This window comes from Chamaea fasciata, unplaced genomic scaffold, assembly GCF_029207755.1.
Source record: "Chamaea fasciata isolate MVZ Bird 193981 ecotype frontalis unplaced genomic scaffold, bChaFas1.0.hap1 SCAF_1, whole genome shotgun sequence".
NCBI classification, from domain to species: Eukaryota; Metazoa; Chordata; class Aves; order Passeriformes; family Sylviidae; genus Chamaea; species Chamaea fasciata.
Window position 1 is genome coordinate 101,498,273 of NW_027094086.1, and position 15,878 is coordinate 101,514,150.

The window sequence follows — 15,878 nt, forward strand, 5'->3', positions numbered from 1 at the left end:
GTAGAATGGATGATTATCCAATTCTCAGAACAGAAAAAAAGTGTAAAAGTTGGTGCAGTTTTGGTATGACTCAAGCATGGCATATTAGGTGTGTTTTACTTATTCTCTTAAGCAGATATATGCCTGAGTCCTGTAATACTTAAGAAAGAAAGCCTAGGAAAAGGTGTCAGTGTGGTCTGTGACTGAGCTGAGTGCAAGTGTCAGGAGGGGTTATCTAGCAGCTGTGCTAGCCTGCCTGCCATAGGAACCTCTGTCACAGGTTTACCACACAGAGTGCTTAAGGGCAGAAGTTCAGGTATCAGAAAGGATCAAGTGTGAGCAGAGATGAACAAACCCTCCTGGTTTGTACGTTCACCCTGATTGAAGAGAAGCTGCTTTCTTAAGCAAAGAGATACTCTGTTGGGTTTGCCTTACCTCTTGAGTTGATTAATTTGCAGTGACAATAAAGATTTTAAATGAGTCCTGCCTAAAAATATACATGAAGATCATCTGTATTTGATTGTAATTTTGTATCTTCTAAGGCAAAAAAAAACCCCAAATCCTTTTTATTCAGGGGAACACTTTCTTAGCTGCAGATACATCATTCTAAGAATTAACCATGAAGGAGAAAAGGAAGAAATACATCTTAATTCTTGTGCTATCCTAATAGTATAATATGCACTCTGTCATTAAAAACCACCCCCAAGACAATTCCTGAAGAGATCAAATATTCTGTTTTGGCTCAGCACCTTTTGATTTAAGGTCAAAAAATTGTATACCCTCTAAACACCAGTATTTCCTTTGTACTTGTTCTCCCCCATGTTATTCTCTCTTTTGTACTCAAAGACTGAGAACAGGCATGTACTTCCAGCTTTTTCAGTATCTGTTTTCCTATCCTATCCATTCCATAGATCACCGTTTTCTTATTAGGAAGGGTACATTCCTGCATTTATTTTCCTGTCATATTTATAGCATGTGTTTTGGGAGTGCGTGATGGAATACTAACTGACTATATCAAATCTGCTCTTCTACACATTCAAGTTTCAAATTAATTTTCCTTTTCCACTTGTTAATGTTTCTTTGTGCAGAAAACAAAAATATTTATGTTATTCCTAAATTCATTCACTGAGCAGTTAAATCTGCAGATCATACTTGGAGATATTTTCAAGATAGCAAACAGATTTTGATTAGAGAAGAAAATGTGCTTTTTAAAGAAAAAGTTAATGCTAAGTAAGCAATTCAAGGTTTTTTGAGATTTTGAAAAAGAAGTTGGAATAAAAGTTGTCATTTTAAAATTACTTATTCTGAACTCTTAGAAAGTTAGGTGATATGAGTTTGGTTTCACTGGATTGAGAACCTTATTCAGCATCTAATGGATTCATGCTGTATCAAAATGCAAACCCCAGTGCCTTCACTGAGGGTGTTTTTTTATTTAGTGGGGATCAAACTGATCTCACTGAGGATAGATTTAGGGCCTTTCTCATAATATCATTGAATCTATTTTACATTTAAGCCAGCTCCTCTGTGTATTACAGAGTGATAACCATCAATAGCCCCTGTTCTTGTTCCAGCTGTGGTAACAAGAGTTCCAAAAGTGACTGATGAGTTTGGCTTCACACAATCCTCTGCAGGCACCACCCTGTTGCAAACATAAATAAGCACTGGGCTCCACAAACTTCTAAACCTACTGGGTGACCATACAAGATTCTTCATAAAACCACGTCCATTACAGCACTCTTCCCAAGTTCAGGTATCTCTTTTCTAAATTTGCCAGAGGGAATAGTATAGTGGGTACACGTGGCTGAAAATAAAGATATATAGCAACTATTTTTTGTAGTTTGCACCTCTATGTTCCTCTTTCTGTCTAACTGCAGGAATGCAAGATGCCTCAAAGAAGCTTACAGAGTCTCTTCATGAGGTATATGAGCCAGACTGGTATGGACGTGAAGATGTGAAAATGATTGGAGAGGTAAGATGTATGGAAAGAGGGAAAAAGTATTTTGGATGCAAATGGGTTAATCTGAGCCGTTGAGGAGAAGTGTGCATCCAAAATTGACCCTAATCCTTTATGTCATGTTAAATCCTGTTTTCTTAGCATATAAATTATGGATCTTGTGAAATGCAGCTCCTGCTGGCCAGATGCAGCACTTGCAGTGTCTGTTGTATGACCTAGCTGATAAAAGCTCCCACTGAGATAACATCAGTGTGAGCAGAATTGGTCCTGACAGCATCTGACTGACAAGTTTGTAAAAGGTATCTTACATGCAGTTTTACAGATCGGATTCTCAGTTTAAAAGATTGTTAAAAATTATCAGATCTGCTTATCCTTTTGTGCTGTGCCATTGGTACTAAACAGGATGTCTTATGAGACACTCGCCTCTCTCTGAGAAGAACATGGAATTCAAAGGCAAATTTTTACATTCCTCCAGTGATTAGGGAAGAACAGGTTTTTCCAGACAACGAAGCAGGAATTTAACTTGAGGTGCACTCAATTGCCTGCTTAAAGAGTCCCAGTTCTGGAGGAAGTCTGTCAGCAAATGTGTTGGTGGTGACAAGAAAGTGCAAACGGTTGTCAATGAAGTTTCTAACCACCTGGCATTCATTTGCAAGGCCTCTTTGATAATATAATTAACAGTAAACCTGATCACAGAGCAGTGTACAGATTGCTTTTCTTCTCTACGGCTGCCTTCTCCTACCCTTCCCTGCTGCAAAGGGTTTTGATTTTAAAAGCACTCAACTTCCACACTGCCTGATTTAAGATACATATTTTTTGTTTGATTGGTTTAGGTTTTTTATATTGTTTTAGGTTAAACAGCAGGGAAATCTCATGTTGCATCTTGCTGTAGTACCTTGTCTTTTATCTGTAGACTATTAAATTTTGCACTCAGAAATTTTTAGTTGAGTGTGAAAGGACCAAAATTTGGCTCTTAAGCTCTATTAGATGTAAAGATAAATTCTAGGTGTGTTTTCTTAATAAGAGACTCATGGGCAATATTACAAAATCTCCTGATTTTTGTCAGTACATAATCACAAAGGTAGATTTGTGCATCAATTAGAATGGCAAAAACTTAGTTAGATCTTAACCTGGCCACTTCTGTAATGGATAATAAAAAGTGGTTTTATAAATACAATAATATCAAAAGAAGGACCAAGCAAAACCTCCCTTCTTTACTGTACATGAGGAATATAGTTACCAAAGATGAGGAAAAGGCTGAGGTACTTAACACCTTCTCTGCCTCAATTGTCAACAACAAGACAGGTGTTCCTTAGGACAAATGGCCTCTTAAGAGGCCTGGTAGATAGGGACAGGGAGCAGAATAGATCCCCTGTAACCCAGAAGGAAGCAGTTAGTGACCTGCTGAGCCACTTCGATGTCCACAAGTCTGTGGGAACAATAATCCTGAAAAAGTTGGCTGCCCATGGCTTAGACAGGAGCACTCTTTCTCGGTTACAAACTGGCTGGATGGCCAGACCCAAAGAGTGGTGGTGAATAGTGCTGCATCCAGTAGGTGGCTGGTCACTAGTGGTGTCCCCCAGGGATGTGTGTATGGGCCCAATTCTGTTTAAGATCTTTACTGATGATCTGGATGAGGGGATTAATCTACAATTAGCAAGTTTGCATTCACACCAAGTTGGGTGCAAGTGTCAATCTGCTGGAGGGTAGTAAAGCTCTGCAGAGGGACCTGAACAGGCTGGATTGATGGGCTGAATCCAACAATATGAGGTTTAACAAGACCAAGTGTCAGGTCCTGCACTTTGGCCACAACAACCCCCTGCAGCACTACAGGCTGGGAGCAGTGTGGCTGGACAGTGGCCAGGCAGAAACGGACCTGAGGCAGCAGCTGATTGGCAGCAGCCTGAACATGAGCCAGCAGTGTGCCCACGTGGCCAAGAAAGCCAATGGAATCCTGGCCAGTATCAGGAATAGTGTGGCCAGCAGGAGCAGGTAGGTCATTCTTCCCCTATACATGGCACTGGTGAGGCCACACCTTGAGTGCTGTGTCCAGTTCTGGGCCCCTCAGTTTAGGAAGGATTTTGAGATGCTGGAGCATGTCCAGAGAAGGGCAACAACACTAGTGAAGGGTCTGGAACACAGGTCTCATGAGGAGCGGCTGAGGGAGCTGGGTTTGTTTAGCCTGGAGACAAGGAGGCTCAGGGGAAACCTTATCACTCTCTACAACTCCCTGAAAGGAGGCTATAGCCAAGTGGGGGTCAGTCTCTTCTCCTAGGCAACAGCAATAGGACAAGGGAACACAGCCTTAAACTGTAGCAGGGGAAGTTTAGGCTGGACATTAGGAAGAATGTCCAGCCCTTTTTTCACTGAAGGAGTGATTTGGCATTGGAATGGGCTGCCCAGGGAGGTGGTGGTGTCACCATCCCTGGAGGTGTTTAAGAAATGACTGGATGTGGCACTTAGTGTCCTGTTACAGTCGATGAGGTGGTGTTAAGTCACAGATTAAACCTGATGATCTCAAAGATCTTTTCCAACCTAGTAGATTCTGTGGTTCTGTAATTCTGTGATCTCAGCCTAAAGTAAAAAAGAATTATGTATCAGTTCATTTTGGGATATAAATGATCATTCCAAAAGGGATCTACTTAAAAGCTCTTATTCTGTATAGTAGGAAAGATGATGGCTTAAAGAATCCTTCCACAATGTTGTTTGAGTCCATTAGCTTTCAGAAAATCTCCATTATTTTAACTTGTTCAAAATACATATCAGCAAGTTACAAAGGCAAACATACAAGACTGGCAGTTGCTTTCTATGATCTAATGCTGTGGTGCTTTGTGTACCACTGTGATTAAATGCTGTGTTAATAAATGAGGTATTTCTTTTAAACATGTTTAATGGATTCTAATCATTCATTAGGGACTCTGTTAGAATAGGAAATGAATGAACTGAAAGCTGGCATCACACAGCATTTATAATATGCCGTATAGTAGGTTATGATAAAACAAACACTTGGAAATAGTTTTCCAGACTTGTCAGTGAGGATAACAGCCATGCTTACACCCATTAGCCTCCCTCCCATCAAAGGGAAGGATGTTAAGGGATTTTTGAAATGTGCAAAGAAAGGGGGAATCAGGATGTTTAACACGTATTAATGATTTGTTCAGTGGAAAACCCAGGACCTCAAGCACTATGTCCATATAACAGGATTAGCTTCTAATAAGGAATCTCACCCATATAGTCCTTGTCACATGAGCTGCATCAATATGTTCATAAAAATAAGAAAAGTACAGGGGGGTTCTCCTGGTGACTACCCCAGAGCTCCAAAGGGGACTGGGGAAAAGCACTGTACCTTCAGGGCAGAGGAAGGTGGTGGGAGTGTGGATTTTGTTTATTTTGCCAGCTGATGTTGGGATGTTTCGTATCTGTCACTCCAGTTCTCCAGCAGCACAAGGTAGAGTTCTTTTCTGCATGAGCCATTTCATCAAATGTACCTTAATGGCACAAAAAGAATGAGATGGAAAGACCTTTTCCTTTATTTTCTCTTCTGTTTTTTTGTTGTGCTTCCTTTCTATGTAAGCAAGGTTCATCATCCGTGGACATACCTAGACTCAAGAGCTAGGCCAGGTTCAGATTCTGCGTTACTGACCCTCAGGTACCTGAAACCCTGAGGAACACCTTGAATCCATAACGTCCCTATTTTCACATAGCAGTTACTATTTGAAATAATGAAAACACAAGCTAGTTATTAAGTTTATTCTTAGTTTGTTGTGAATTGAACTTGAAACATCAAGGTATTCCTTTTCATTCACCTTATGTTTATGTTCTGATTTATTTCCATAAAAAACATTTTAGAACTTCAGAAAGATTAATCTTTGTCAATTACTTTTGTATTTCTTCTAGGTTTAGAGTGGCATTAAACTACTAAGTACATTTTTCTCCTTTCTACCTTTTCAGAAATGTGATGAACTTTGGGAAGACTTCCATCAAAAACTGGTGGATGGGTCATTGTTAACCCTGGATACATATCTAGGACAATTTCCTGATATCAAAGTAAAGTAATGGTTTTCTATAAAAAACAAGTTTTAAAGTCCTGTTGAGTTGCAAAATAAATTGAAAATTAGATTACAAGCAAAAAAAATGAAAAAAGGTGGGAGGTAGAAGTCATGCTCTCCTGTAATGTACAAGATACTGTTCTGTAAGTGAATTCCTGACATTAGGCAGGGCTGATTTTCCAAATGAACAAAAATATTTTTCATGCCACAGTCCTTGGAAGTAATTAGCCTTTGTAGAGGAAACTTTTATGCTTTTTTCTGCTCCTGTTTCTTTGGTATGAGCTAATTTAACCAACTTCAATAAGGACACATTAAGCTCTTCAGCTGTTAAAATGCCAGACAAATTACATGGAAAGTAGGCTTTCTGTTATTGGCTAGATGTACCCATGAGTATCTTCCTTTAATCTAAGCCATGGTTCCTGTCTTTTAATTAGTTATAAAAAGATTTTGTAATACACATCACAAGAAAATGTTATACAGATTCTAGCCTCTGCCAAATGCCCATCTGGTGTACAGTCCAGAGAGATAACTGCTAAATGAAACGTGTGAGGATAATGAAGAACTATAGGTGAGAGGCAGATACTTTTATATTTGAATATAATTGTATGGGCACAACTGGATTTTTTTTTTGTGGTAATTTATAATTGAGTAGGTAACACTCACCTTGATGTAAATTACACTTTGTAATTTACATCAAGGACTAAGGAAAAATAATCTAAAAATTCCAACATTAGTGATGTACAGTCCTAAACTCGCTTTTAAATCAAACTGGGTTTATGCCCTCTCAGTATGTGGATTTTACATATAATATATAGTGTTGTAAAGTCTATATCAAAGTATATCTACATGTGTATCTTGAGCTCCAGTATTGTAGGTATGTGTCAGAACAACTATATAGAGTATATTTTAGCATTTTTCTAACTCCAGAAAAAATGCATTAATTGCTGAATTTTCACACTGTATGTAAGGGGAAAAGATAGTGTTACTGTGAGTTTAACAGGTTCACTGATTCTAGAGAATGTGACTTAAGACATAAGAAAATCTTATGTAACACTGATACCTCAACTCTAAGGCCTGTAATCCGTACACCCATGAAAACCCTTTCCAAACTATATGTAAATTGATTCCTCATTTAAAATAATGTGATTAGTTTTTCTTTTTTACCATTTCCATGTTCCTTCTACATGATACAATAATTCAGGGAGAATAAAAATATGTCAAAAACTAAATTGACAACATAAGTAAAAACTGCTTTTTAAAAACTGCTCCTTATATTTACTTTCATTTCTACCTCTGTGCAGACTCGCATTGCAAAACGAAGCAGAAAGCTAGTGGACTACGACAGTGCAAGGCATCATCTAGAAGCCCTGCAGAGCTCAAAAAGAAAAGATGAGGGCAGAATAACCAAGGTAGCAATCAGAAACATGCTGGCAGAAGACTTGGGGAGACTGGGTGGCATTCTTCTCTGTACAGAGACTGAGCAGAAAATTTCTCTTCCTTTTGCTCTCTTAGGAATAACATCTCTACGCATAAATGTATACTGAGTACTTTGGTTCATGTGGTAGGCATGGTCAGCATCTTTCAAAAAGGAGTCCTGTTTGAGATCTAACTTTCTCTCTTGATGAAACTGAGGGGACAGCAAATTCTGTATTGGCCTCCATGGTGTGGGACTGAGTAACATCTTTTGTTAAAAAAAATTATAAAAGACCCACCAAGAAAACCACAGAAAAATAATTTTGGTTTTGTTATGTCATCGTGATTTTAGAAGTCACCTGTTTCATTTTGGTTTAGGCAGAAGAAGAATTTCAAAAAGCACAGAAAGTGTTTGAAGAGTTTAACACTGACTTGCAAGAAGAGTTGCCATCTCTGTGGTCACGGTAAGCCTAGAGAGATACTGTATGCAAGGCCTTAAATGGGGAATAAGGAAAAGGAATCAGGGGATTTTAATGAGCTGATAGAAAATGGATTGTTGGGTTCTTGAAGATTCCATCCATTACCTTTTTGAAATAATAAAAGGAAAAATGTATGCAAGTGCTCCAAAAATGTATGTACTGTAAGTGTATTTATACTTATTTCTTTCAATGTTTGTTGGCCCTTGAGATTCATTACCCTATCTTCATTCTGAGGTGCAAAAAGGTTTCCATTTTGTGAGTAAATAATTATGCTAGAGCACAGAGTGGTCTGTGGTGATCTGTGTCTATTTATAGATCATTTTTATTTTAACTACACCAGAAGACACATTTTACAGTTTTTCACTGATATGTTGTGATGTTAAATGATTTGATGGCATAGGTCATTCAGTCAAGATGTTTAATCATAAATTGTGTTTATGCAGACAATATGAATGGGAAAACAAAAGCAGTAGAAAAATAAGCATCTCACTAGTGTATTATGTTCTTTAACAACTGACAGTCTGGAGTGGAAATGTGAAGTATCCTTTGTCTTCTCTGTCTTCTAAATTAAATCCTGTTAAATTTCAGACCAATAGAGGATTTTCCTGCTATGGTTCTGCTTATTTCAGTGTAAACCTTCTTAGAACTTCAAGATAATTGTTTTATGGGCCTACTAAAAGTAAAACTGCATATGAATGACTTAGAGTAAGGGCCCTTTTACTTCAGTAAGTTTTGTATAAAAAAGCAGTATCTAGTCTCAGGGAAAGGTAGATTTAATTTGAGCAATACACATAATTTAGAAAGCAATTGCTTTCAGAGTTTTTTATTTTAGTTATTACAATTTTTCAGGAAGAAAATTATCTATTGAGTTTACATTTTACAGGTTTATCCTTATTCCAAATATAATTTTCATTAATAAATGTTGGGAGAAATTATACATGAATGTTTTAAATAGGAAGAAGAATAAAACAAAACCTAAGAAAACAGCTTCTACTTTTGAAATGTAGAAGTATGTAATCATTCACCCCAAATAAGCAGATTCTTGACTACATGCACAGAAATGTCTAGTCTATATTAAATTTCTTTCTCTTATATACATGTGCATGTGTTTCAGAGCAGAGCTTGGGACACCCACACCTGGGCTGTACTGAGCATACATTAAAGCTGACTCCAGATGCAAGTGCATTACCTTGATGCTGTCATAAGGTTTGGGCACAGCGGCTCACAGTGCTGGAATGATACCTTTCTCCTTTCAAGAAACAGTTGTGTGCTGTCTGGTGGGAGATGGATGCCCACAGCATCTTGCCTTCCCTCTGCTTGTGCTGCACTTGCGACCATACTTTTCCACTCTTCTTGAAAAAAGGCTGAAGACATCTGACATGAAGTAGTCTCAACATGGTTGATTGAACAGTGTGAAATACGTATCTTAACACTAATGGAAATAATCATGAACAAACTTGTCTGAAATTTTGAAATTTCATCATTTGCTTTGCTGAGAGTAATAGTCAAGAATGTTGCTTGTAGTCCAGAAAACAGTTAATTAATCTGTCTTTGTGGCCCTCCTACACATATCTTTTATTCTCTTTTTCCTTTCTTTGTGCCGTCCTTCGTAGACGAATTGGCTTCTATGTGAACACCTTCAAAAATGTATCCAGCCTTGAAGCCAAGTTTCACAAGGAAATAGCTTTAGTGAGTAAAACTGACTATCTCATGTATAATGGATTATGATACACATGACAGCTAAAAATGTCTTATAGTAGAAATCTAGCAGAGGCACACATGAGAATTTGCCATAGATCCAGATTTGTGGTATAATCATCATATTCATTTCTACTTGCCATATTTGTTCTCTCCCTAAGGAAGGAGCAGCCCCTCCAATTTTGGATTGCAGTGCATTATCAGTTGTAGCACTAAATTCGCTTTCTATTTTGATAATTACTGTTGCCTTCAGTATTTTTGCTGTGTCTAATTGCTAAGCACCTCTTTGCTTCAATCAGTACAAGAAAAATGTGTCAAACCTTCCCTTCAAGTCTGCTATATGCATTGTCAGAAATGCAGTATTTTATCTGTGACTGTTAGGCAAATCAAGCTGTTTCATTGAAGATCTTTTGAATGTACCTGGCTAAATAGTTGCATATTATCTATAGCAACCTTCAAATTAAAACAAAAAATTTTTTGAAAACTCGCTTTACCGAAGCTCTGTGAAAATTTGGATTAGATTTTTCAGGGGAAAACATGGATCTTCTTGGCTGCCCATGTTGCTTTCAACTTCAGATTACCTCCTTGATGAGAGCTCACATAGTAGTCAGTCACATTTATAAACTTGTTCTCTAAAAAATGGCTCATGTTTTTGAAGAACTGCTAATATCTTTGATTTTGTGGATTTTGACGGATTTCTGTTTAGGCTTTTGCTATACATGGCACTGAAAATTTTTGGAAGGTTTTATATTGCAACATAAAGTTATCAAGTTATTTATCAGACCGGATTTATCACCTATGTTTTTAATCATGACTATGGTTGTTCACATAAACTCAGGCAACTGTTTTCTTTTCACAGTTATGCCACAAACTATACGAAGTGATGTCAAAGCTGGGGGATCAGCATGCAGACAAGGCCTTCACCATTCAAGGGGCACCAAGGTGAATTTATTTTCTTTTTAATGAATTGCACTGCTGCAGGCTTTGTGGGTTTCAGCATATGTAGTAATCACCTACACCACGTGTAGGGATTGCTGCACAACAGGGTAATAGGCATCATTTGTTCAGGATGGTAGATGAAGGTATCTGGGATGAAGTTCTTCTCAACAGGAAGTAAAGATGCAAAGCTTCCTTCTTCACTGACTGTTTTTTCTAGAAAGTCCTTTCAAAAACAAAAAAAGAATGAAGGCTGTTTTAATTTAGCCAAGTTCATAGTAGACTTAACATCAATTTGCACCAACTAAGTGCACTACCTTAAGCTTTGCACTAACCCTAAGCTCATTTAGATGCTTAGTTTACAGCAATGTTGCTAACTCTCATAATTTGTTTAAAGCCTTGAAATATTGAGATATGTTTTTAGCTCCTATTATTAGGTGAGAATCCCAACCTTTGAATGTCAGCTTTTATCTCTTCTACTTATGGGGAAAAGTAAAGATCTGAGGGTGCATCATAAAAGCAGAAAAGCTTAAATAAAGAGAATGTCACAAAATACCATATTTTTAAAGACCTTCAAGTGAAATCTTGTTTTAAAGCACAAAACCAAAAGGAGTTTAAGATCAGATGGTGCTTTCTTAAGGTTAGTGGATGCCAGCACAGTATTTCTGATTTTTTGCTTTCAACAAATGTAGCCTTTCTGCCATAATTTTATTTCTAACACGGATGTGCAGAAAAGGTTGAAATGTAAGACTTACCAAGACACAGTGATATTTACAGTTAATATATAAAGCCTGAATTTCCATTTAATGCCAGCTAGTCATAAGCAATCTGAACAATGTTACAGCATCCCACTCTATGGGAAACTGCAGGGGATTCGTTTTAATAGATTTCTCAGACAAAGTCAAGCACAAAAAAGGCAAATATTATCTCTGAGAACTATTTACTGATAAAGAAGTATATGTGTCCCTAGTGGAGAGGGATAGAAGGTTAAGCAGGGAAGGGAAAAGAAAGACGGAAGGGGAGAAAGGAGGCCAGCGTCAGAACGTTGCCACCAGAATCCCGGAGTGCACCGCGGCATCCATCGGCAGGGGACTCATGCGCCCCCTGCCGGGGGAGGCTGCGCAGCTCTCGCGGGAGCGCGGCTTCGATGGCCCCGCGCGGAGGCGCAGGCGGCGGGTACGCCGGGAGACGGCGCTCGGGCGGAGCGAGGGGCCGGCTACTGCAGGGAAGCGGTGAAGCTGAGCAGACGGAGCAGGTGCCGACAGGGTAGACAGTGAGGGAAGAAGCAGGACCGCAGAGAGCAGGCGAGCAGGGGCCCGACCGGGCCAAACGTCCAGACAGGCCCCCCCGGCCAAGAAGCTGGGACAGCGGGGAGCAGATGAACCGCGGTTAAATGCTTTTATGTGCGAGGGCAGCTCTCATACTCTGCTCCTTTGAGGACGACCATTGGCTAGTAAGGGAAATTTTTCCTGGGCAGCAGGGGTTTCCCCGCCTGCAGAGGGAGTCTCTTTCAGCGCAGTGTGGAAGTTTTGTCTGCCCTGATTGTCTGTCATACGAACTCTCTATTCTCTAAAGGGGTTGCCTGCTTAGGGACTATAATGTCAGCGGTCCCCACCCCCTCATGTGTGCTAGCCGCCTTCTGCACGTGCCACGTGTTAGGGCTCAGCCCATGTGGAAATTTTCCACCCAATGTAAGAAAATCGGTTTATAACACAAAAGCCGGATAATGTTGAGGCATTAATAAAAATTAAATTTGTTTCTCACGTAGCTACTGCTAATTTGTCCTCAGGATGGAGATAGATTAGCAACAATTAAGGCTGACCAAAGAACCTAACATCTGCCTCAAAAATACGGCAGATATTCGTACATTTGTTTTCATCTCACTTTAGAAGTACAAAGAATGAAATACTGAAACTTCTGATGTAATGCAAAATTCAGAACTACTTTATAAACACATCACTAGAATTTGTGTTTTGGATTATTTCAGTGATAATCCGTGCTTGTATATTACATATTGCCTTTGGAGCTCTTAACTTTGGCCCATTTAGGATGGACTCGCAAACTGGATTATGTTTCCATAAAGGATTTGAAAAATACTTTTATGAGATGTAAAATAATGTGCTGGAAGATTTAGAGCGCTTTTTGTAAACAACAGGTATTTTATCCACCTGTGTCTCTTAGACCATGTCCAACATGCACATGTTCCCACTGAGTGAGTTATTCATTCCATCATTGCGAGAAAAAAGCGAAATTATTTTGGCTGCAAATTACTAGATGTCATTTAATGTACTGTTGACTTACTTTGAAAAAGCTTTCTAAAAATCTATTTTTTTCAGTTACTTTGTTACTGTATTTTGCTGTACTCTTTGCATAGCCGTGTGTGAAAATCTGGATAGATTTTGACTTCCCTTATTGATGATACTCTAAAAGACTTAAAAGTGGGTCTTCATGAGATAAAACAGCTTTTCGTTTTAGATGCATGAGAAGTTAATACTAGACAAGTATAGTATCTAACCTTTTAAAGAACTGCATAAAAAGAAACTTCTGAAAAACTTGCATGCTACTGAATACTCTATCCCTGAAGGCAAATATTGTACCTGGGACATAGATTTCTTAATGACTGCTTATTTTTCTCTTTTAATATTTCCACAGAAAGAGGTGGTGAGTGCGAGCTAAGTTTGTCCTTCCAAAGAACAGTTTTTCTTGTGTTAGCATTAGGATCATGTTTATGCTGTGGTCTCAATCAGGTAGTGCTTCTGCTCTCCCTGAGGATGTGTAGCAGTCGCTCTTACTGAGTACTGTAGTTGTTGAGTTCCGTAGTTCATAGCCTCCCTCACTGTAAGCTTTCAGCATATCTAGGTAGCTGAGTATTTTCTGTGTTTGCACCAAGTACTTTCATGAGAAGGGCAGATGCTTTCTATGACTTCATCAGATCTTTTCTTAGTATCAGCAGAGCTCTGTTGAAGTCACTAGACTGCTGCTTGTTTATAATTTTTGTGATTTGTCCTTCTAAATAGTATTTTTTTATCTTTATAATAATCTTGGCTGGTTTGTTTTATTGAAAACTTTCTGTAGTTGCTGAACTTTTAAAATTACTTGCATTATTAGTTATGATGCCTTCCTGTGTTTTTTTTTTTAATCTTTAGTTTTTTATTCCAAGAAGCGTGTGAAATGAAGACAGTAAATCCATTTCACATTTTATAATAGTTATAAATTTATAATTGAAATGGTATTTCAAGTACAGAATCTGAAAAAATGCAGGCACTCTGTTTTCTTCAAGTTACAGTGATCAGGTAAACGAATGTTCCAAAACTCAAGATCATTCAAAATTAAAACTTCCTTTGACACTGAATTTTAATTGTCTTTAATTGCAATTTTAGTTTTAGTCACTATATAATGGCTTAGTTCATCTCCAGTGTGTGCTCTCTTTTGTGGTCACTGACATTACATCAGGGATGCAGTTCAAATGTTGCATCAGATTTTCAAGGGAATGAGTCAGAAAGATATATATGTCCTTGCCATTCCTTTGCTTCTCTCTAGTGATTCAGGTCCGCTCCGCTTTGCAAAAACACCGTCACCACCAGAGGAGGTCTCTCCCCTACCCAGCCCTACTGCTAGTCCCAATCATATGCTGGCACCAGCGTCTCCAGCACCAGCCCGGCCTAAGTCACCCACACAGGTAAGGAGATACCTAGCTGAGGGACTGACCGATTGTGCAGTGAAAGGTAGCTGAGATGATGCATGTGGATTTTTCATCTAGGCTGTAACTGACTAATGGCAGGGAGGCCACTGGTTCTATTGCAATCTGTTCTGTTCATCAGTTGTTCATCCCTGTGTCACAACATGAATAGGAAATGTTTTTTATGTTAGGGGAATGAGTAAAACTTTAGGTGCCTGATGGATTGTTGGGACTTGCAGTGACAAAGCAAAACACTTCTTTAAAAAGTTGCTTTGTCTCTAAGGACCTATTTACCAGCAGTTATAATTTGGAAAGCCTATTTCTAAAAGCTCCTTGTGAATTTTTGTACATTATATATATCTGCTCTTCATTCATCTTCAAATTTATGCTTATCCTGGGAAGAATTACCCAGTGAGTATCAGTGGTCTGGTCAGTTTCTAAAACAATGAAAAATAAAGCTAGCTGAAATACTGCTCTGCTAATTACTGATAATTAAAGTCTTATTTGTCATTTTAAACTGGTTGGGAAGTTTAACACTTTTGTAACCAATGAAGTAATTTCTGTTCTCCATTGTATTGGTAGTCTCCAAGTAAAATAAGAATTTATTTCATTCATCAGTTCATCTGTCAGTTCCGTCTGTAGCATGAGTTGTATACAATACTTCACATGCATATCAAAGTTACGTGTTGATGTTATGGATCTTTTGGAATTGGGATGGCTTCTGTGCTGATTGCTGTTTCTATGCTGTCTGCATATCAGAAGAAAACTAACTTTTTATCTAGCGAGCATGCTTCTTTTCTCTGGTCTCCCAAAATGTGAGAGCTCACTGCCTGAGTATTCCTGGTAGGATTCAGCCTCACTGGTACCAATGGTGTTACATCACTATACCGCCTGAGGAGTTTTTTGTGTATTTATTTTCTTGGGTTTTCGTTAGATTTAAAAATTAAACAATACTATTTGGGATTATTCCAAACAGTTAGTTTGTTATAGTTATGTGAATCTCTGGAGAGGAGGAGGAATACAGTAAATGAAGCACCTTTGAAGGGCTATAGTTCCCAGAATGATATGCTCTTAGTATTAAGTACACTCTGAGGCTAGCAAGAGATGGGCAGGGACAAAGTCCCAAAGCTAAACACAAATGAACTTAAGCCAAAAATGTGCAGAGGCATTTTTTCTGTGCAGTATCACCCTTCCAACCAATGGCTGCATAGAAGAGCTAGTGTCTTGCACTGTGTGCCTGTTGCTGCAGAAAAAAATACAACCAAGAGTAGCTTTTCTATCAAATCTGAAACCTTGAGTTTTAATGACTTTGAAACATAGGGTTGTTTTGCTCTTCCCATGAGGTTTATTTCAAAGCATTTGGTGGTGAACAGCTAAATGTTTCCTTTCAGTACATGGTTTATTCCCATGGCTTATTTAGGGTAAAGCAACCAAAGTAAAAACCTTAGACAATTTGTTTAGACCTAGCTTAAAGATTTTCTTTTATCCCTGAACTCTTCTGTGACATTTTTGCTGTCTGCCTAGCTGAGGAAAGGTCCACCAGTCCCACCGCTGCCTAAACTCACACCCACAAAGGAGTTGCAACAAGAGAACATCATTAACTTATTTGACGACAACTTTGTCCCAGAAATCAACGTGACAACCCCGTCACAGGTAAGCTTCAATGAATTGTGTAGAGGTCCAACCATGTA

At 38.6% G+C, this 15,878-nt stretch overlaps 1 protein-coding gene across 5 annotated transcripts in view; it reads left to right on the forward strand.

Moving 5' to 3' along the window:
- AMPH (amphiphysin) overlaps positions 1-15,878 on the forward strand; it is a 122,978-nt gene that overhangs the window by 73,226 nt on the left and 33,874 nt on the right. For all 5 annotated transcript variants that reach the window (XM_066191195.1, XM_066191204.1, XM_066191213.1 and 2 more), the window contains 8 exons: positions 1,854-1,948; positions 5,885-5,980; positions 7,284-7,391; positions 7,774-7,859; positions 9,488-9,563; positions 10,432-10,514; positions 14,049-14,187; positions 15,712-15,840. In XM_066191195.1, coding sequence (XP_066047292.1) covers positions 1,854-1,948; positions 5,885-5,980; positions 7,284-7,391; positions 7,774-7,859; positions 9,488-9,563; positions 10,432-10,514; positions 14,049-14,187; positions 15,712-15,840 — 812 coding nt within the window. The remainder of the gene's footprint in view (positions 1-1,853; positions 1,949-5,884; positions 5,981-7,283; positions 7,392-7,773; positions 7,860-9,487; positions 9,564-10,431; positions 10,515-14,048; positions 14,188-15,711; positions 15,841-15,878) is intronic.